Here is a 22,917-nt window from a genome sequence, read left to right as displayed (position 1 = left end):
CAACATAGCAAGATCCCATTTCTAAAACAAACAAAAAAAGTCACTACCATTTGCCTGGGTTTCAGTATTTCATTCAACAAAATATGATTATATAAAAATTCAAAATTAAAATTAAAAATTAAAAATTAAAAAAAATTAAAACCAAAGTAGAAAGAAAGCAAAGAGAAAAAAATAGCAAAGAGAAAAAATTAACAAAGTAATAAATGAACAGGCTAAAGTTTTTTTTTGGTGGGGAAACCATCAATGAAAGTGATAAAACTCTGGCTTGATGATAAAGGAAACAGACAAATCATAATTTGCCCATACTAGAGAGGAAAACGGCACTACACATTCTAGAATTAAAGGATAATAACATTAGAGTACGACAATCAATCAACAACTTAAATTAAATGAACCAATTCCTTCAAAAATACTGATTATCAAGCTGATATGAAAGAAAACATAATAAAAATAGTCCTACATTTATCAAAGACGCTAAATTCTTAAAGTCTTCCTACAAAGAAAACTCCAAACCCAGACGAAGTCTAGTGAACTAGGCTTCACAAGAGAATTTTAGTGAATCTAGGCTTCACTAGAGAATTTTAGGCAACATTTAAAGAAAAAATACCCCAGTGGAGTGGCAGCAGAAATAAAAAAGAAAAAATACAAACTCAGAAAAGAGGGGACGCTTCCTAACTCATTGTATAAGACCAACATTACATTGATAGCAAAACCAGATAAAAAAAGAACACAAGAAAACTATACACCATTATCTCTTATGAAAAGAGACACTAAAAACCTTAACAAAAGATAAGCAAATAGAATCTAGCAATACATAATGCACAAGTGGGGTTTATCCCAAGAATATAAGTTCTGTTTAATACTCAGAAGTCAGTGTAGTTTACATTAATGGATTAAATGAGAGGAAGAAATGATATAGAAAAGGCATTTAACAAAATGACAAAATTCGACTTCCATTCATGACAAAACCTCTCAGCAAACTAGAAACAGAGTTCCTGAACCTGATGATGAGCATCTATAAACTACCTCCAGCCACGACTGGAGGCTTTTCCCCTAAGGTCAGGAAAAAGGCAATGATGTCCACTATCAACCACTTCTACTCAGCACTGTTTAAAGTCTTAAGCATTGCTATAAAGAAAAAAAGAGAAACAAAATGCACAAAGATTAAAAAGGAAGAAATAAAATTGTCCTTATTTGAAGACGACATGTATACCTACAATATCCTAAGAAAGTAATACATCAAATAAAGTCAGAGCATACAAAGTCAATTATAAAAATTAACTTTATTTTTATATACTAGCAAGCAATTGGAAAATGACATTTCAAAAATACCACGGCTGGGTGCAGTGGCTCATACTTGTAATCCCAGCACTTTGGGAGGCCAAGGCAGGAGGATTACTTGAGGCTAGGAGTTCAAGACCAGCCTGGTCAACATGGCAAAACCCCATCTCTACTAAAAACACAAAAATTAGCCTGGCATAATGGCACATTCCTGTAGTCCCAGCTACTCAGAAGGCTGAGACACGAGAACTGCTTGAACCTGGGAGGCAGAGGCTACAGTGAGCCATGATCACGTCACTGCACTTCAGCCTGGGCAACAGAGTAGGACTCTGTCTTAAAAACAAAAACAAAAACTTAGCCAAGCACAATGGCGCATGCCTGTAGTCCCAGCTACTCAGGAGGGTGAGGTGGGAGGACCCCTTGAGCCCAAGAATTCAAGGCCACAGTGAGCTATGAGCCACTGCACTCCAGCCCATGCGACAAAGCAAGACCTCGTCTTAAAAAAAAAAAAAAAAGTACCACTTATGATAACATTAAAAACCACGAAATAAGCCGGATGCAGTGGCTTATGCCTATAATCCCAGCACTTGTGGAGGCTGAGGCGGGCGGATCAGGAGTTTGAGACCAGCCTGGCCAACATGGTGAAACTCCGTCTCTACTAAAAATACAAAAATTAGTCAGGTGTGATGGCGGGTGCCTGTAATCCCAGCTACTCAGAAAGCTAAGGAAGGAGAATCACTTGAACCCAGGAGGCGGAGTCTGCAGTGAGCTGAGATCACGCCACTGCCCTCCAGCCTGGGCATCAGAGCGAGACTGTCTCAAAACAAACAAACAAACAAACAAACAAACAAACAAAAACGTGAAATACTTAACAATATGTGGAACAAAATATGTGTAAGTCCCAACATTGAACATTGTTGTGAGAAATGTTAAGATCTAAATAAAGGAAAGGTTTACCATGTTTGTGAATTAGAAGACTCAATACTGAGATGTCCCAGACTGACATACCCATTCAATGCAATTCCAATAAAAATCACAGCAGGCTCTTATGGAGAAAATGACAAGCTGAATCTAAAAATATGCAATAGACATACAAAGATCCCAGAATAGCCAACACAACTTTAAAAAAGAAAAACAACTGGAAAACTTAGACAACCTGATTTCAAGGCCTGAAGAATCAAAACAGCAGGGAGTGGGTATTGGTGTAAAGGTACATATAAAAATCAATGGAAGAAAACAGAATCCAGAAATAAACCCGTATGTTTATGGTCAACTGGTTTTCAACAAAGGCACTGAGGAAGAATGGAAAACAATAGTCTTTTCAACAAATGTTGCTCACTAAACTAAATATTCATGTGAAAAAAATAACTTCAACCACTGCTTAACAGCAAACACAAGAATTTACTCAAAACAGACAATAGGCCAGGTGCGGTGGCTCACACTTCTAATCCCAGCACTTTGGGAGGCTGAGGCAGGCGGACCACCTGAGGTCGGGAGTTCGAGACCAGCCTGACCAACATGGAGCAACCCCATCTCTACTAAAAAAAATACAAACAATTAGCTGGGTGTGATGGCGCACGCCTGTAATCCCAGCTACTCGGGAGGCTGAGGCAGGAAAATTGCTTGAACCTGGGAGGCAGAGGTTGCAGTGAGCCGAGATAGTGCCATTGCACTCCAGCCTGGGCAACAAGTCTCAAAACAAACAAACAAACAAACAAAAAAAACCAGACAATATAAGCTGGGCATGGTGGCTCACTCCTGTAATCCCAGCACTTTGGGAGGCCGAGGCAGGTGGATCACGAGGTCAGGAGTTCGACACCATCCTAGCTAACATGGTGAAACCCTATCTCTACTAAAACTACAAAAAATTAGCCGGGTGTGGTGGCGGGCGCCTGTAGTCCCAGCTACTTGGGAGGCTGAGGCAGGAGAATGGCATGAACCAGGAGGCGGAGCTTGCAGTGAGCCGAGATCGTGCCACTGCACTCCAGCCTGGGCAACAGAGCGAGACTCCATCTCAAAAAAAAAAAAAAAGATATCTAAATGTAACAGCTAAAACTTATTAAGTTTTAAAATAAAACAGGAAAAAAAAATCTTGTAAACTTGACACAGGCAAAGATTTCTTACAACATAGTTCAAATCACTAAAAAATGTGATAAACTGACTTTGATAAAATTACCTTTTATCCAACAAAACAGTATTACATAGATTAAAACACAGGGATACCTTGAAGATATTGCAGTTTGGGTTCCAGAGCATGAGAAAGCAAATCTCACAATAAAGCAAGTTGCACAAAAATTTTTCCCCAGTGCATACAAACGTCATGTTTATATCAGTCTGTAAAGTATGCAAAAGCATTATGTCTAAAAAAGAATGCACACATCTTAATTTTAAAATAATTTATTGCTTTAAAAAAAAAAGCGGACAATCATCTGAGCCTTCAGTTACTCATCTTCTTGCAGGGCGGGGGGTCTTGTTTCCAAGTTGATGGCTACTGACTGATGACAGCACTGGCTCCTGAATCCTGGGTAATTGCCTAAAATGAGACAATAAAACCTGCCGCACTGACTGACTTCCTTCATGAAAGAGTTCTCTGTAGCTTGCGGGGCTGTTTAACAGCATTTTACCCACAGTAGGACTTCTTTCAAAACTGGAGTCAATCCTCTCAATTCCTGCCACTGCTTTATCAAGTAAGCCTGTATAATATTTTAAATCCTTTGTTGTCGTTTCAACAACATTCATAGCTTCTTCACGAGGAGTGGAGTCTGTCTCAATAAATTACTTTCTCTGCACATCCATAAGTTACCTCCTCAACTGTTCAAGTTGTATCATGAGATTGTGGCAATTCAGTCACAATTTCAAGCTCCATTTTTTTATTCTTTTTTGTTTTTTAGACACAGGGTCTCGCTCTGTCACTCAGATTGAAGTGTAGTGTCACAATCATAGATCACTGTAACCTCAAACTCCTAAGTTTAAGGGATCCTACTGCCTCAGTCTCCAGAGTAGTTAGGACTACAGGTACATACCATCATGCCCAACTAATTTTATTTTTTGTAATAGGGTCTCACTGTGTTGCCCAGGCTGGTCTTGAACTCCCAGCCTGAAGCTCTCCTCCTATCCCAGACTCCCAAAGTGCTGGGATTATAGGAGTGAGCCACCGTGCCTGGCCACTTGTAATTCTAGTTTTCTTCCTATTTCCACCACATGGGCAGTTATATCCTCAACTCAAGTTTTGAACTCCTCAAAGTCATCCACAAGGGTTAGAATCAGCTTCTTTCAAACTCCTGGTAATACTGACATTTTAACTTCCTTCCATGAATGTTCCTAATGGCATCAAGAATGGTGAATCCTTTCCAGAAAGTTTTTGATTTTGCCCAGATTCATGGAGAAATAACTTTATAGGGGAACTTTAGCCTTACAAAATGTCTCTCTTAAATAATAAGATTTGAAAGTAGAAATTACTCCCTGATCCATGGGCTGCAGAATAGTTGTTGTGTTAGCAGACATGAAAACAACATTCATCTCGTTTATCTCTCTCAAAGTTCTTGAGTGACTAGATGCATTGTCAATGAGCAGTAATATTTTGAAAGGAATCTTTCTGAGCAGTAAGTCTCAATGGTGGCCTTAAAATATTCACTACTCCATACTGTAAACAGATGTACTGGCATCTGGGCTTTGTTGTTCCATATACAGAGCACAAGCAGAGTAGATTTAGCATCATTCTTAAGAGATCCACGGTTTGTGGAATGGTAAATAAGCATTGGCCTCAACTTGAAGTCACCAGCTGCATGAGACTCTAACAAGACAGTCAGGCTGGCCTTTGAACCCAGGCACTGACTTCTCCTGTCTAGCTATGAAAGGCTTAGACAGCATCTTTTTCCAATATCAGGCTGTTCCATCCACATTGAAAATCTGTTGTATAGGGTAGCCACCTTCACCAGCAATCTTAGCTAGATCTTCTGGATAACTTACTGCAGCTTCTCTATCAGCACTTACTGCTTCACCTTGCATTTTTATGTTACAGAGATTGCTTCTTTCTTTAAACCTCGTGAACCAATTTCTGCTAGCTTCAAATTATATCTCTCATATATATATATATATATATTTTTGTTTTTTTAAAGTTTCTGGGTACATGTCCAGGATGTGCAGGTTTGTTACACAGGAAAACATGTGTCATAGCGGTTTGCTGTGTCTATCAACCCATCACCTAGGTATTAAGCCCAGCATGCATTAGCTATTTATCCTGATGCTCTCCCCACATCCCACTGCCTGACAGGCCCCAGTGTGTGCTGTTCTCCTCCCTGTGTCCATGTATTCTCATTGTTCAGCTCCCACTTATAAGTGACAACATACAGTGTTCGGTTTTCTGTTCCTGTGTTAGTCTGATGAGGATAATGTAGCTTCCTCACCTCTCTCAGCCTTCACAGAATTAAAGAGAATTAGGGTCTTCCTCTGGTTAGGCTTTGACTTAAGGAAATGTGGCTAGTTTGATCTTCTATCCACACCACTTAAACTTTCTTCACATCAGCAATAAGGCTGCTTTGCTTTATCACTTGTGTGTTCATTGCAGTAACACTTCAAGAACTTTATCTTTTAAATTATAAATTTCCTTTGAAAACTGGACTTTTGTATTCACAACTTGGTTAACTGGTACAAAATGCCTAGCTTTTGGCCTATCTTGGCTTTACACAGTCCTTCCTCTCTAAGCTTAATCATTTCTAGCTTTCTGTGGAAAGTAAGAAACATGAAACTCTTCCTTTCTCTTGAACACTTAGAGGCCATTATAGAGTTATTAACTGGCCTAATTTCAATACTGTCTTGTCTCAGGGAATAGGGAAGCCTGAGGAGAGGGAAGAGGGAATTGCGGGTCAGTGAGGCTGTCAGAACACACATTTACCGATTAAGTCGGCCGTCTTACAGGTGTGATTCATGACACCCCAAAACAATTACAAAAGTAACATCAAAGATCAACATACTTGACGTGAGAGTAATGAAAATGTTTCAAATATTGCAAGAATCACCAAAATGTGACAAAGAGACATGAAGTGAACATAGGCTGCTGGAAAAATGATGCCTACAAACTTGCTCAATGCAAGGTGGCCACAAACCTTCAATTTATAAAAATCACAATTATCTGTGAAGCACAAAGAATAAGGTGTGCCTTTCTATGAAACTCTGGGGTCAATCATAATATTTAAGAGAGCAAAAGGGTAACAATACCAAGAAATTTGAGAACTGCACATCCCAGAAATGCAAGGTTTAAGTTAAAAATCAATGAGAATAACCACATTACCAAAAGAAAAAAAATCACACAATCATTTTAACAAACAGAAAAAGCACTTAACAAAATTTAATAGTCTTTCATAATTTTAAGTTGTAGTGAACTAGAATAAGACAAGATGTCCACTCATTTTGTTTTTTTTTTTTTGTTTGTTTGTTTTTTTTTTTGAGGTGGAGTCTCGCTCTGTTGCCCAGGCTGGAGTGCAGTGGTATGATCTCAGCTGACTGCAACCTCCACCTCCTGAGGCCAAGCAATTCTCCTACTTCAGCCTCCTGACTAGCTGAGACTACAGGCGCGCACCATTGACGGTCGGCTAATTTTTGTATTTTTAGTAGAGACGGGGTTTCACCATGTTGGCCAGGATGGTCTCGAACTCCTGACCTTAAGTGATCCACCCTCCTTGGCCTCCCAAAGTGCTGGGATTACAGGCTTGAGCTACCACACCCAGCCAAGATGTCCACTCTCATAACTTTTTTTTTTTTTTTGAGATGGAGTCTCGCTCTGTTGCCCAGGCTGGAGTGCAGTGGCATGATCTCGGCTCACTGCAAGCTCCGCCTCCTGGTTCACGCCATTCTCCTGCCTCAGCCTCCTGAGTAGCTGGAACTACAGGTGCCCGCCACCACGCCTGGCTAATTGTTTTTTTTTTAGTAGAGACAGGTTTTCACCGTGTTAGCCAGGATGGTCTCGATCTCCTGACCTCGTGATCCACCTGCCTTGGCCTCCCAAAGTGCTGGGATTACAGGCGTGAACCACCGCACTCAGCCACTCTTCTCACTTTCTATTAACACTGTATTAGAAATCCTATCAAAAAGTAGGACAAAGCCTGGCACGGAGATCAAGGCATGCGGATCACTTGAGGTCAGAAGTTCGAGACCAGCCTGGCCAACATGGCGAAACCAAAATACAAAAATTAGCCGGGCGTGGTGGCAGGTGTCTGTAATCCCAGCAATTCGGGAGGCTGAGGCAGAAGAATCACATGAACCGAGGGAGGCAGATAATGCAGTGAGCCAAGATCACACCACTGCACCCCAGCCTGGGCGACAAAGCAAGACTTTGTCTCAAAAAAAATAAATAAAAGAAGTCATCTGTTTATCAATTATATGTCAATAAAGTTTAAGAAAACTGAAAGTCATGAATATTGAAAAGGGAGAAGTAAAACTGTCATTATTTGCACATAACATGTTTATGTACACAGAAAACCCAATGGAATCTGCCCAAAACAAACGAATTAGTAAGTGAATTGCTTACAAGAACCCAGAATGAAAATAAACTTAGAAAAATCAATTGTATTTTGGCCGGGCGCAGTGGCTCACGCCTGTAATCCTAGCACTTTGGGAGGCTAAGATGGGCGGATCACCTGAGGTCAGGAGTTTGAGACCAGCCTGGCCAACATGGTGAAACTCCATCTCTACTAAAAATACACAAATTAGCCGGGCATGGTGGTGGGTGCCTGTAATCCCAGCTGAGGCAGGAGAATTGCTTTAACCCAGGAGGCAGAGGTTGCAGTGAGCCGAGATCGCGCCATTGCACTCCAGCCTGGGCAACAAGAGTGAGACTCTGTCTCAAAAAAAAACAAAAAAGAAAAATCAATTGTATTTTTACATTCTAGCTATGAACGCTGGAAACAATTTTTTAATATCATTTTAAGCAGTGAACAAATGTTAAGTTCCAATAATTTAAGAGAAGTCATGCAAGGGCTGGGCACAGTGACTCACACCTGTTAATCCCAGCACTCTGGGAGGCCAAGGCAGGAAGATCACTTGAGCCCTGGAGTTTAAGACCAGCCTGGGAAACATAGTGACACCCCCATCTCTACAAAAAACAATTAAAATGAATTAATTAACTGGGCATGGTAACACACGCCTGTGGTCCCAGCTACTCAGAAAATTAAGATGGAAGGACTGCTTGAGCCTGGGAGTTTGAAGCTGCAGCAAGCCGTGACCATGCCATTGTGCTCCAGCATACATGACAGTGAGGCCCTGTCCCCCCCCCAAAAAAAATTCATGCAATATCTCTATATTTAAAAACTACAACACTGCTAAGAGAAAACAGAGACCCAAACAAATAAGGAAGTACATCATATTCAAGGATTTTAATACGCAATATTGTTAAGATGTTTATTCTCCCCAAATTGAGCTACAGATTCAATGTAATCTCAAACAAAATCTCAAAGAGGAGAAAGCTGCAGAGCATAAGAATGTACACTACCTTATTTCAAGACTCTTTTTTTTTGGAGACAGTCTCGCTCCGTTGCCAGGCTGGAGTGCAGTGGCGTGATCTCGGCTCACTGCAATCTCCGCCTCCCAGGTTCAAGCGATTCTCCTGCCTCCTGCCTCAGCCTCCCGAGTAGCTAGGATTACAGGTGTGCACCACCACACCCAGCTAATTTTTTTTCAAGACTTTTATTATAAAGCTTTAGTAATCAAAACCATTTGGTACTAGTGTAACTCTAATCTACTAGATCAATGAAACAAAAACCAAAAATAAACCTGTAACTAGTTTTCAAGAAAGAGCCCAACACAAGTCAATGGGAAAAGGCAAGTATTTTCAACAGATAGTGCTGGAACAACTGGATATACATGTGAAAAAAAGTCATCTGGAATATATTTTGGTATCATAATGAGGTTACCGCATTATAATAAACATTCATAAGATAATACTTACATTTTTTATTTTGATGTTTCCCCAATCATCATCCTGTTTCAAAGACAAACAAAAGACATTTAACCACTTCTGTACAAGCAGAACATAATCTAATAATCAATTTATTTTAATCTACTTCAAAACAGAATAAAATTTATCCTGTATGCAAATTTTATTTAAAATTACAGCAATAAAAAAAAAATTTTTTTTGGCCAGGCACGGTGGCTCACGCCTGTAATCCCAGCACTTTGGGAGGCCAAGGCAGGCGGATCACCTGTGGTCAGGAGTTCGAAACCAGCCTGATCAATATAGAGAAACTCCATCTCTACTAAAAATACAAAAAGTCGCTGGGCATGGTGGTGCACCTGTAATTTCAGCTACTCGGGAGGCTGAGGCAAGATAACTGCTTGAACCCAGGAGGCAGAGCTTACAGTGAGCCGAGATCTCACCACTGCACTCCAGCCTGGGCAACAGAGCAAGGCTCCATCTCAAAAAAAAAAAAAAATTTTTTCTTTAAACACAAGCAGTCCTAAAGCCAGGGTTTCAAATAATTGGCTTCAACTGCATAAGGTAACACAATATAAAAGGCAGTAACCTTTACAGCATCAAATACTAAAAAACACGTAAGTATAAAAAAATACTTTTAGCAAGTACTAAAATACACTTGACTAGTGACAGATGATAGATCCTATTTTTTGGGTGTTTGGAACCAGCAGAGCTAATAAATAACTAGCTTACATGGCAAGAATGAAGAGTTAATGTAATTAAGGTGACTCTATAATTTACCATCAAAACCAGGAGACTCAGAAGAATACAAATGCTAGAATAAACCAGACTACCCAAGGCAAACTAAATCTTACTAGTACTTGCATAACCACAAATGTTTCTCAAGTGCTAAATTTCACATCTATAAAGCAATTACTTTCCCTTCAATATGTTAAATAAAGATCTATATATATATATATATATTTTTTTTTTTTTGAGACAGAGTCTCGCTCTGTCGCCCAGGCTGGAGTGCAGTGGCGCGATCTCGGCTCACTGCAAGCTCCGCCTCCCGGGTTCGCGCCATTCTCCTGCCTCAGCCTGCTGAGTAGCTGGGACTACAGGCGCCCGCCACCGCGCCCGGCTAATTTTTTGTATTTTTAGTAGAGACGGGGTTTCACCGTGGTCTCGATCTCCTGACCTTGTGATCCGCCCGCCTCGGCCTCCCAAAGTGCTGGGATTACAGGCGTGAGCCACCGCGCCCGGCAATATATTTTTTTAAATGCATGATTAGTCCAGAGTAATATTTTAACTTACTGCAGCTAGGCCTTTCCCCTCATAGGATAAAGTCGATTCCATATTACTCCCTTTTATAGAAGGTATTGGGTATTCAATATGCTTGTCTACCCTTCATTGGTGCCACTAATTATATCCTCTATCTGCTTTAAAATGGAACAGTAACTTCCTACAGGCCCTTCTCAATTTAAGGACTATGACTGCTAAAGATAACGAATGATAACTATAAATGCCCTCTAAGATCACTCATCCAAGGTCACACAAAGCTGGGAATGGAACATAGATCTGCTTGATTTATAAATCATAAGCTCACTTGGTGCCTTACTATGTTACTTAAATCTCTTTGACACTCATTTATAAAATTTCCTCATTTATAAGATATGGACAACATATAGTTGAGAATTAAAGAAAATATAATAAAAGCCTGACACAGAATAAGTACTCAAAAAATGGTAACTATTAGCAGTCACAGTTTCATTTAATTTGCATACTTCTATAACTCCTGACAGCATACCACTAGTACAGTGTTCAGCACGAATTAGGCTATGAAGTTCACTAAAGGTCAAAGGTTCATACTGTACCTTCAGACCTATCTGTATTGTTCCATATGTTTAAGCTGAGATAAAATTTTCCAACCTCATCACAGAAAATTACTAAGGAAATATTAATTGATTTCATTTTAGTCTAAACAAAATAAAACTAATACTTTTAATACATCCTCATAGGAAAAAAAAATTCACACAATACAGATAACTGTAAAGTGTTCCACTCTTCTGACCCACAGAGGTATCTGGTAATACAATACATTTTAAAATAAAATGTAAATGATGCTTTTAGAACAAAGTCATGTCCTTTGCAGCAACATGGATGGAGCTGCAGATCATTACCTGTTAGTTCCTTAGTAAACTAATGCAGGAACAGAAAAGCAAACCGCATGTTCTAATTTTAAGTGGGAGCTAAATAATGAGAACACATAGACACACAGAGAGGAACAATAGACACTGGAGCTTATCTGAGGGTGGAGAGTGGGAGGAGGAAGAGGACCTTAAAAAAAAAAAAAAACAAAAACAACTACCTGTCAGGTACTATGCTTAGTACCCGGGTGATGAAATCTGTATATCAAAACCCTGCAACACAGGTTTACCTATATAACAAACCTGCACATGTATCTCAGAACCTAAAAGTTAAAAATAAATAAAAGTAAAAAGAGTTTTAAAAGGATGTTTTTATAATACAGTATAGTGTTGTGAAACAGCTACAATGTTTCTCCCTTACTCTAACATGCATAAGACAGTTTAAACCCCATAGATGACATATTCTCATCATATAAAAAAGTACTTCAAATGCTACATTAAAATTAAATAATTTTCCAGTGTTATTTTTCAAAAAGTATACAATAATAGTAATGTGATGAAAATTTGGACTACATTTTACCTTTAGAGTTCCTCCTTTCACCATAACTTTCTGTCTGGCAGGCTGGACTCCAGTCAACGCAAACAGCTGAGCCTTGAACACCATTGGAGGTTCATCAGTATTCAATTCTACACCTTCAAATTTCTCCTTTCCCCATTTTACAGTAACTGCAAACAAAATCACAATTTTTTAAATTAAAAAATAACAAGAAAAGAATTACAGACCCTTAGAAGATCACCAATTAGGCAGTTATCAAGAGTCAAAGTGTCATTCATCTTTCTATGCCCATAATGCCTACCTAATCAAGAGCAGCATGCATGCAGTAGGTGCTGAATAAAATTTCACTGGATCAAACCTAACTTCTCATTTCATAGTTAAAGAAACTGAGACTTCAGCGGGCTGGGAGTGGTGGCTCACACCTGTAATCCCAGTACTTTGGGAGGCTGAGGCGGGCAGATCACAAGGTCAGGAGTTCGAGACCAGCCTGTCTCTAATAAAAATACAAAAATTAGCCGGGTGTGGTGGTGGGCACCTGTAATCCCAGCTACTCGGGAGGCTGAGGCAGGAGAATCGCTTGAACCCAGTAGGCGGACGTTGCAGTGAGCCAAGATCGTGCCACTGCACTCCAGCCTGGGCGACAGAGCAAGACTCCAGTCTTAAAAAAAAAAAAAAAAAGAAACTGAGACTTCAGAGAAGTAGACTGATTTGCTAATGTCAAAAAAAATTGGTTAATAAACTCCCAAGTCTTCTGAATCCTACTCCAACAATATGATCATATTGAAACATCTCCCAAAACGATAAGTTTTGCAGCCCCCACAATGTGTTTAATTGAAGAATCATTCATATCAGCACACAGCATTGGAAAAGAAGAGAGAGAAAAAGGTTAGTTTAAGAAAGAAAAAAAATTCCTGGGAGAATAAAGCACATCTAGAACAACTTAAGGAATACAGATTCTGAGTCATAAGAAATGTGGGAGAATTGAAAAGTGTCATTTCTGAACAAGAGGTGCTCGATTAAGAAAAAATCCAGAGACATATCCAAAGCATTTAAAAATATATAGAAATCCCACTTCACAGCCATTAGAATGGCTATTCTTTTCAAATTTTAACAGAAAGTAACAAGTGTTAGCAAAGATGTGGAGAAACTGGAACACTTGTACACTTCTGGTGGGAATAAAAGTAAACATAGAATTACCATATGATCCAGCAATTTCATTTCTGGGTATACCCTGAAGATCAGAAAGCAAGGACTCAAACAGATACTTGTACACCCATGTCTACAGCAGCATTATTCACAACAGCCAAAAAAGTGGGAGCAACTCAAGTGTACGTCAACAGATTAATGGACAAAGAAAATGTGGTATATACATACAATGCAATATTATTCAACCTTAAAAAGGAAAGAAACTCTTACACATGCTACAACATGGATGATTCCGGTTATATGAGATAGCTAAAGTGGTCAAATGCATACACATAAAAAGAGAATGGTATTTGCCAGAGGATGTGGACGAAGGTAATAGTTGTAAAAAAGTGTGAATATACTTAATGCTATAGAACTGTACACGTAAAAACCATTAAAATGGTAAACTTTATTACATATATTTTACTAAAATAAAAAATTTCAATCAGCCTCATAACATAGCTAATTTTTGAAATATATTTTTTAAAACCCAAAGATATACATTGGTTCCACTGAAAACTTTATAACTTTTCAAAAATAAGAATCTCACAACTGTTAACTGCTTTCTAACTCCTGAAATCAGAATTTGAAAACCTCATCCAGACACCAAATCCCAATTCTATCATCAGTTCAATGAATATGTTGAGCAATCATTTAATGACAAGCCCAGTACAAAACATTGGGAAGACTCTCCATAAACTTACAGCCTAATAAAGGTGGGGGGGGGAGTAATTAACAATATAAGTATTATAAAGGCTACAGCAACAAAGTGGAATGCTTCATAAATGAGGAAAGATTTCCTGGATGAAGTATTAACTTCTGAGTTATCACTATCTATTTTGAATCTCAAAGAAAAGATTAGGTGTTAGAGACTAGGAGAGAACAGAAGTATTCCCAGAAAAGAAGGAAAATATTCCACAGCATAAAGCAGCATGGTATGTTCTAAGATGTAAGTAATTAATTACCAGAGAAAAGGGAAAGCAGCAGTAGATGAAACTGGAAGCTGGCTAAGGATCAAGTTATGGAAGATAAGTCATCCTAAAACATATATAAAGAGGCCAGGCACGGTGGCTCATGCCTGTAATCCCAGCACTTTGGGAGGCTGAGGCGAGTGGATCACCTGAGGTCAGGGGTTCGAGACCAGCCTGGCCAATACGGTGAACCCTTGTTTCTACTAAAAATGCAAAAATTAGCTAGGCAAGGTGGTAGACACCTGTAATTCCAGCTACTCGCGAGGCTGAGGCAGGAGAATCGCTTGAAACAAGGAGGTGGAGGCTGCAGTGAGCCAAGACTGCGCCATTGCACCCCACACTGGGCAACAAGAGCAAAACTCAGTCTCAAAAAATAAAAAAATAAAATAAAATAAAACACATAAAGGCTTTATATTGTAGGCAATGTGTAATTCCTGAAAGGCTGTCATAAAGGCCACTTTAGTCTGGTTTTTTTCTTGCAGAAGCAGAGAAATTGGGCTTGAAGAGGGCACACTGTAATCACTGAAATGAACTAGAAGCATATTACAATAGTACAAGCTAAAGATGCTACAGGATTAAACCAAAACAGTACTAGAAGTAAAGGAGAGGAAACTACCTGAAATTTATTGCGCTATTGCCATGAGCAAGTTACTTAAAACGTTTTGCTTATGCTTACAAGAGGAATTATACCAGTATCACAGGATTATGTTGAAAATTAAAACAAAGCAATATGTACAAAACCCTAACTCTGTAAGAGGCACAGGAGTGTGTTTATTTTTAGAGACGGGGGTCCTGCTCTGTCACCCAGGCTGGAGTGCAGTGGCGTGATCACAGACCACAGCACCCTCTAACTCCTTGGCTCAAGTGATCCTCCCAACTCAGCTTCCCGAGTAGCTGGGATTAAAGGCACACACGACGGCCCAGGCTTTAATTTTTAATTGCACTTATCCTTAACCATTTAATAATCTAGATATGTAATCTTTTTCTTTTCTCGAGATGCAGTTTCGCTTTTTTTCACCCAGACTGAAGTGCAATGGTGCGATCTTGGCTCACTACAACCTCCGCCTCACGGTTTCAAGCAATTCTCCTGCCTCAGCCTCCCAAGTAGCTGGGATTACAGGCGCCCGCCACCACTCCTGGCTAATTTTTGTATTTTTAGTAGAGACGGGGTTTCAACATGTTGGCCAGGCTGGTCTCGAACTCCTGACCTTAAGTGATCTGCCCACCTCGGGCCTCCCAAAGAGCTGGGATTACAGGCGTGAGCCACTGCGCCAAGCCTACATACTTAATTTTCTACTAAATCTTATGAAATAGTACTTAAAATGTTCTCTTCATTTTAATATACAGCTTTTTGCTGACCCTCAAAATACAGATTATCGATATGGAGAGGTCAAAGGAAGGGACCTTAGAAATCTACTCGAGTTCCCTAATTTGAGGGATGAGGAAAAGATCTGATTAAATATTTAAGATAAAGCTCAAATTTTAAAGAAGAAACTTTGGTCAGCGCTGGCATTTTTTGAGGAAACATATAGGGGTTTTATGTGTGTGAACCTACTGGTGTATTTAGGTATTAGAATATTTCAAGAGTCATTCTACTGTTGTTATGGCTTTAGAAAGGGGATGGGCAATCATTAAGAAGTCGATTAAAGATTCTAGACCATCAAGAATCCACCTTGAGATCAAACAATACTCTTATTCGTATCATGCTTTGTAAATGCTGAATCTTCAATAAAGGAACTGTGACAGAATAAATAGGGATGGCCAATGAATCACACATCTACAGCCAACTGGAGACACCACACATATTTTAGGTGCCATTTTGAATAAGGCTAGGGAGCAGCAAGGTCCATTCTCTAAGTAAAAGTGATCCCTGGCCAGTACCTTGGACTGTCAGCAAGCAAACAACACAAGCCCTTGTCAAACGCCAATCAAGAAATGACACCCCGGGGATATGTGTATTCATCTACTTCTGAAAGCTCACACCATGTTTCGGATAGAGAAATGCAATGCAACGTCTGATGAAACGAAAACGAAGCAAAAAGGTTTACAATCTGCCTCGGGACAAAACTAAAACTGGTACCAAAGGGGCGGTCGAACAAAGGCAAGGGGCAAGAGAAGGGCGAAGGGCGGCGAACGCCGCTTGGCAACCCCAAGAAGGATGAAGGTTCACCTTCCATCCCGGGTCCCTCCATCCCTCCCCTTCTTCCCCGCTCCCTTCCACGGCGACCAGTGAGAAGCCCAAAGGAATCGCCCTGCACCTCCAGCCTGGTGCCCAGAGCCTCAGGACACACCCTCACTTTCACCGCACACCAGGGCAGCGTCAGAAACTATTCTGCAGAGTCACGACTTTGAGAGGCTTCCCCATCTCCACTCCCCTCATCCATCTGGGGACGGCGCTCCCCCGCCACGCAGGGCTCCAACCCAGCCGGGAGAGGAGTAGGTGCCAGGGCTGTCTCCGCACCGCTGGCCCCGCGCACCTCACCCCGGCCCCTCCCGGCCCATGCCCGGCGCCCGCCAGTACAGGCCAGGCCTACGCGGAGGCCTAGCGCCGGCCCGGTGTGCTGCGCGCGAGGCCAGGACGGGGCTCACCGGAGTAGAGCGGCATGGCGGGGCGCGGCGGGAGGCGGCGGCGCAGGAGGGCTGGGCCTGACAAGGGCGGCGAAGAGACAGAGACCAGAAGCAGCTGCGGCGGCGGCCGAGGCGGAGGCGCGGTGGTGGCGGCGGCTTCGGTGCGACGAGAGCCTCATTCAAACCGGCCACTGGCGATGACGCAGCAACACGCAGAACACCCGTGCAGCTCCGGAGTGACTGCAGGGAGGAGATAGGGCGGCAGGGCCGGGGCGGGGCCTGGAGGTGGCGAGAGGAGGGAGGAGGGGGAAGGCGGTGGAGGGGTGGCGGGAAGCAAGGAGGGAGCGAGGGAGGGACGGGCTCTGGGCCCCAGCCACAGCAGCAGGTGCGCGCCTGCGCACTGCCGCCCACCGCCCTGCGCCCACTGGCCACGTGGTCTTGGCGCGGCCCAGCCCTGCGGCAGATGAAGTGGGAACTTGGTATCTCACTTGCTGTCTGAGGCTGAGGCGGTAGAATCGCTTGAGCCCAGGAGGTAGAGGCTGCAGTGAGCTGTGATCGTGCCACTGCACTCCAGCCTGGGCGACAGAGCGAGACCCTACCTCAAAATAAAATAAATAAAATTAGTGGTTGTAAAGTCAGAGGTGTTTTGAATCCCAGCTGTTACTAGCTAGCTGTATGATGTCTGCAAACCTCAGTTTTCTTGTTATTCACCCACACCTCATTTTACTGCGGTTTTGTTTTTGTTTTTATTTTTAATAAATTGAAGGCTCATGGCAACCCTGGGTTAGCAAGTCTGTCAGTTCTTTTTTTTCTAACAGCAGGTACTCACTTTGTGTCTCTGTGTCACATTTTGATAATTCTCACAATATTTTGAACTTTTTTAATACTATTATATCTGTTCCAGTGGTCTATGATTAGGGATCTTTGATGTTACATAGTAACATCAGATTGTTTTGGGGTGCTACTAACCACCCCCATGTAAAACAGCAAACTCCAATGTTTTGTGTATTCTGACTGCTCTGGCAACAAGTCTTTTCCCACAAGGGTTCAAGGCTTGAGTTGAGGACACAACTGCAGATGTGGTGGAAATAGCAAGAGAACTGGAATTAGAAGTGGAGCCCGCAGATGTGACTGAATTGCTGCAATCTCAAGACAAAGCTTTAATGGGCAAGGAGTTGCTTCTTATGGATCAGCAAAGAAAGTGGTTTCTTGAGATGGAAACTACTCCTGGTGAAGATGCTGTGAACACTGTTGATTGACAACAAAGAATTTAGAATATTCCATAAACTACGGAACTGTTGATAAAACAGAAGCAGGGTTTGACAGGATTGACTCTAATTTTGAAAGAAGTTCAAATCTGAAAGTTCTTTTGTGGGTAAAATGCTAAATAGCACTGCATGTCACAAGGAAAACGCTCATGAAAGGAAGAGTCAATCCATGTGGCAGATTTCATTGTTGTCTTATTTTAAGAAATTGCCACAGCTACCCCAAACTTTAGCATCCACCACTCTGATCAGTCAGCAACCATTAACATTAAGGCAAGACCCTCTGCCAGCAAAAAGATGACGATTCACTGACAGCTCAGATGATCCTTAGCATTTTTTAGCAGTAAAGTTTTGTTTGTTTGTTTTGAGACAGGGTCTCACTCTGTCACCCAGGCTGGAGTGCAGTGGCGCAGTTACGGCTCACTGCAGCCTCAACCTCCCAGCTCAAGCTATCCTCTCACCTCAACCTCCTGAGTAGCTGGGACTACAGGCGTGCGCCACCACACATGGCTAATTTTTTTTGTATGTTTTGTAAAGACGGGATTTCGCCATGTTGCCCTGGCTGGTGTTGAACTCCTGGTCTCAAGCAATCTGCCTACCTAGGCCTCCCAAAGTGCTGGGATTTCAGGCATGAGCAACTGTACCCAGCCTTGACACTAAATAGACTGCAGTATAGTAGAAACATAACTTTTATATGCACTGGGAAACCAAAAACTTTGTGTGACTCACTTTATTACAATATTAGCAATATTGCAGTGGTCTGGAACTAAACTAGCAATATCTTCAAGTTGTGCATGTAAAATGGAGAAAACGGTATAATATCTACATCACAGAATTGTTACGAGGACTAAATAAGATTATGTATAGAAGATTCTTAGCACAGTGCATTGCACATGGTTGCAATAAATGATACCTATTTGATATTACACAGTAAAACTTCAAAGGGATTTTGCAGGGTATGCTAGAATAGTAAGCTATGGATAGCTTTATTTTCTATTTTTTTAATGTTCAGTAATATATTTCTATAACATATATATTTAAAAATGTATTGCATAGATTGGCCAGGCACCATGGCTTACGCCTGTCATCCCAGCACTTTGGGAGGCCGAGGCAGGTGGATTGTTTGAGCTCAGGAGTTCCAGACTAGCCTGGGCAATGACGTGAGACCCCCATTTCTACAAAAAATTTAAAACTTAGCCAGGCATGGTGGTGCATGCCTGTAGTCCCAGCTATTTGGAAGGCTGTGATGAGATGGGAGGGTGGCTTGAACCTGGGAGGCAGAGGTTCCAGTAGCCAAGATGCATCACTACACTCCAGCCTGGGTGACAGAGCAAGACTCTATCTCAAAAAAAATAAAAATAAAAATAAAATAAATAAAAATGTATAGATCGTCTGTGGAAAAATCTGTGCTGCCCTTTGTTGAAGTTGACAGTAAAGGAGGCCTAAAGATTGAAAGATTCAGAGGCAAATCATCATCCTCTCTACTACACTCACATTGCAACTTGTGCTTTTTTTTTCTTTTTCTTTTTCTTTTTCTTTTCCTTTTTCTTTTTGAGACAGAGTGTTGCTGTGTCGCCCAAGCTGGAGCGTAGTGAGCAATCATAGCTCACTGCAACCTCCACCTCCCAGGCTCAAGTGATCCTCATGCCTCAGTCTCCCAAGGAGCAGGCGTGTACCACCATGCCTGACTAATTTCTGTGTTTTCTGTAGAGATGGGGTTTCTGCCATGTGGACCAGGCTGGTCTCAAACTCCTGGCCTCAAGCGATCCGCTCACCTTGGCCTCCCAAACTGCTGGGATTACAGGCATGAGCCACCATGTCCGGCCAGCTTTTTCTTTAGTAATTCATCACACTTCTATTTTTTTAATGTCTGTATTCCCCCCAAGTACACTATAAACAGGAATTGTGGCTATCTGGTAGGCACTCAGGAATTACTTGATGCTGTGAGAACTGGATGTGAAAGTTACCTATCTGAAGTTTATTCATTCTGTAGATGACCAGGGAATCTTGTAGACCAAGTTTTGGTCCCTTTGGTACCATTAGCTTTTTCCAGCCTCTTTGAAAATCTGCAGACCTAAACTTAAGACAGATGGGGGCAGAGTGAGGAGATGGAACCATGCTAGCAACTGAAAGGAAGCATAAAAAAAAATTTGCACAGCTGGCCTTCCTAGACGTCAGAGAGAGTTGTAGATGACAGCAACCTCGTCGCCGTGACACATATTGCTAAGCCCTGCCCTCCATGTGCTTAATGGATGGGTAAGTTCTATAAAAAATGACCAAGTATCAGAAATGTTTTCACTTGGTGAATTACCTACAATTTATTGCTTAGAATGCACCCTCCCTCCTCATCTGACCATGGGAAATCCTGTCCAACTTTAAAGTTTCCATTTAATGCTTTTTTACATAAACTGAAAGCCTTCTTGTACAATCAGCCCTTCGTGTCAAATAGTATTATGTGTTATTATGGCTGTTTTAGTTTCCCATGAGTGCTGTAATTGATTATTACAAACCTAGTGGCTTAAAACAACATAAGTTTATTGTAAGTTTATGATCTTACAGTTTGGGTGGTCAGAAGTCTGAGACTGGTCTTAACATTAAGGTGTTGGCAGGACTGCATTCCTCCTAGAGGCCCTGAGGGTGAATTCTTTTTTTTTTTTTTTTTTCAGACGGAGTCTCACTTTTTCGCCCAGACTGGAGTGCAGTGGCACCATCTCAGCTTACTGCAGTCTCCGCCTCCTGGATTCAAGTGATTCTCATGCCTCAGCCTCCCAACTAGCTGGGATTACGGGCACAGACCACCACACCGGCTAATGTTTGTATTTTTAGTAGAGACAGGGTTTTGCCATGTTGGCCAGGCTGCTCTCGAACTCCTGACCTCAGGTGATCCACCCGCCTCGGCGTCCCAAAGTGCTGGGATTACAGGATTGAGCCACCGCACCCAGCCTCTGAGGGTAGATCTGTTGCTTACTCTTCCCAGATTCTATACACTGTCCACATTCCTTGGCTCCTGGCTCCATTCCAGCCACAGCATCACTCCAACCCCTGCTTGAGTCGTCACAGCGCCTGCTCTGACTCTGACCTCTGCCTTCCTTTTAGAAGGTCCCTTGTGATTACATTAGCCCCAACTGAATAATTCCAGATACTATTTTCATTTTAAGATACTTAATCACATCATCCAGTCCCTTCTGGAAGGCAACCAACATATTCATAGGTTCAGGAGATTAACACATGGACATATTTGTAGAAGTATTATTCTGTCTACCAAGGACTGCCAATAAATAATAAAACAAAAAACAACGAATATCACTACACTTTCTTAGAGCACCTATAGTTTAATATTCCTATGTTTCCCTCTTCTCTCTCTACTAAATTATAAATTATAAGCCCTACTGGACGCAGTGGCTCACACCTATAATCTCAGCTCTTTGGGAGGCCGACAGGGGGGCAGATCACCTAAGCTCAGGAGTTCAAGACTAGCCTGGCCAACATGGTGAAATTCTGGCTCTACTAAAAATACAAAAAATTAGCCTGGCATGGTGGCATGCGCCTGTAATCCCAGCTACTTGGGAGGCAGGGGCAGAAGAATCACTTGAACCCAGGAGGCAGAGGTTGCAGTGAGCCAAGATTGTGCCATTGCACTCCAGCCTGGGTGACAGAGCAAGACTTTCTCAAAAAAAAAAAATAATAATAAACTATAAGCCCTGCCTTAAATAATCTGGGATCCTGGCAGGCATGGTGGCTCATGCCTGCAATCCTGGCACTTTGGGAGGTCGAGGCTGGCAGATTGCTTGAGGTCAGGAGTTTAAGACCAGCTTGGCCAGCGTGGTGAAATCCCCTCTCTAAAAATACGAAACTTAGCTCGGCTTCATGCCAGGTGCCTGTAGTCCCAGCTACTCGGGAGGCTGACGCAAGAGAATCACTTGAACCTGGGAGGCAGAGGATAACCTGGGAGGCAGAGGATGATCTCAGTGAGCTGAGATAGTGCCATTGCACTCCAGCCTAGGCGACGGAGCAAGACTCTGTCTCAAAAAATATATATAATAATAATAATTTTGGATCTCTCTCACACACACACACACACACACATTCTATAACCTAGAACGGTCGTTTGCCTAAAAAGATTTTCAGTAAGTATTTCCTGGCCAAGTATGGCGGCTCGTGCCTGTAATCCCAGTGCTTTGGGAGGCCAAGGCAGGAGAATGGCTTGAAGCCAGGAGTTTGAGACCAGTCTAAGTAACAGAGACTTTGTCTCTATGAAACAAAATTAAAAACAGTAGCTAGGCAGGGTGGCTTGTGCCTGTAGTCTTAACTATTTGGGAGGCTGACGCAGAAGGATCACTTGAGCCCAGAAGTTCAAGGCTGCAGTGAGCCATGATTGCACCACTGCTCTCCAGCCTGGGCAACAGACTGAGACCCAGTCTCCTAAAATACTTTTTTTTTAAAGTATTTCCTAAATGAATTCATAACCTAGTTTTGGATCAACAGATGACGCAAATTATATTGGGTGAATGCTAGGCTGCTATGGCAAAGGGGCCACAAGATTAAGTTGCTTATTTATTTATTTGTTTATTTATTTTTGAGATAGAGTTTTCGCTCTTGTTGCCTAGGCTGGAGTGCAATGACGTGATCTTGGCTCACCGCAACTTCTGTCTCCCAGGTTCAAGCAATTCTCCTGCCTCAGCCTCTAGAGTAGCTGCAATTACAAGCATGTGACACCACTCCCAGCTAATTTTGTATTTTCAGTAGAGATGGGGTTTCTCCATGTTGGTCAGGCTGGTCTCGAACTCCACGCCTCAAGTGATCCACCCGCCTCAGCCTCCCAAAATGCCGGGATCAGGCATGAGCCACCGTGCCCAGCCAGATTCTGTTGCTTATTGAAGATAGTTATGCAGGAGCCACAGAAGAGCAAGTACTTGCATCATGAGGTTGTTTCTGGACCAACATTCCATCTGTAAAGCTCCTCTGCTAGCTGCTAGAGCAGTGCTTCTTGAAGGTGAATGTGAATGTGTATCACCTGGGATCTTGTTAAAATGCAGAT

At 41.8% G+C, this 22,917-nt stretch overlaps 1 protein-coding gene across 2 annotated transcripts in view; it reads right to left on the bottom strand.

The window, feature by feature from the left end:
- The window catches only part of USP14 (ubiquitin specific peptidase 14), a 53,864-nt gene extending 36,997 nt beyond the window's left edge, over positions 1-16,867 (bottom strand). The window contains exons 1-3 of one of the 2 annotated variants that reach the window (XM_007974487.3): positions 16,636-16,867; positions 11,915-12,060; positions 9,224-9,256 (exon numbers count right to left, since the gene is read on the bottom strand). In XM_007974487.3, coding sequence (XP_007972678.1) covers positions 9,224-9,256; positions 11,915-12,060; positions 16,636-16,651 — 195 coding nt within the window. In that variant the 5' untranslated portion in view covers positions 16,652-16,867. The remainder of the gene's footprint in view (positions 1-9,223; positions 9,257-11,914; positions 12,061-16,635) is intronic. The other variant, XM_007974488.3, reaches the window with a different exon arrangement.
- Between the last annotated feature and the right edge of the window lie 6,050 nt (positions 16,868-22,917).

Source organism: Chlorocebus sabaeus, chromosome 18 (assembly GCF_047675955.1).
Source record: "Chlorocebus sabaeus isolate Y175 chromosome 18, mChlSab1.0.hap1, whole genome shotgun sequence".
Classification (NCBI taxonomy): Eukaryota; Metazoa; Chordata; class Mammalia; order Primates; family Cercopithecidae; genus Chlorocebus; species Chlorocebus sabaeus.
The sequence above is the reverse complement of the archived record's forward strand: the minus strand, read 5'-3'. Positions and strand labels throughout refer to the sequence as shown.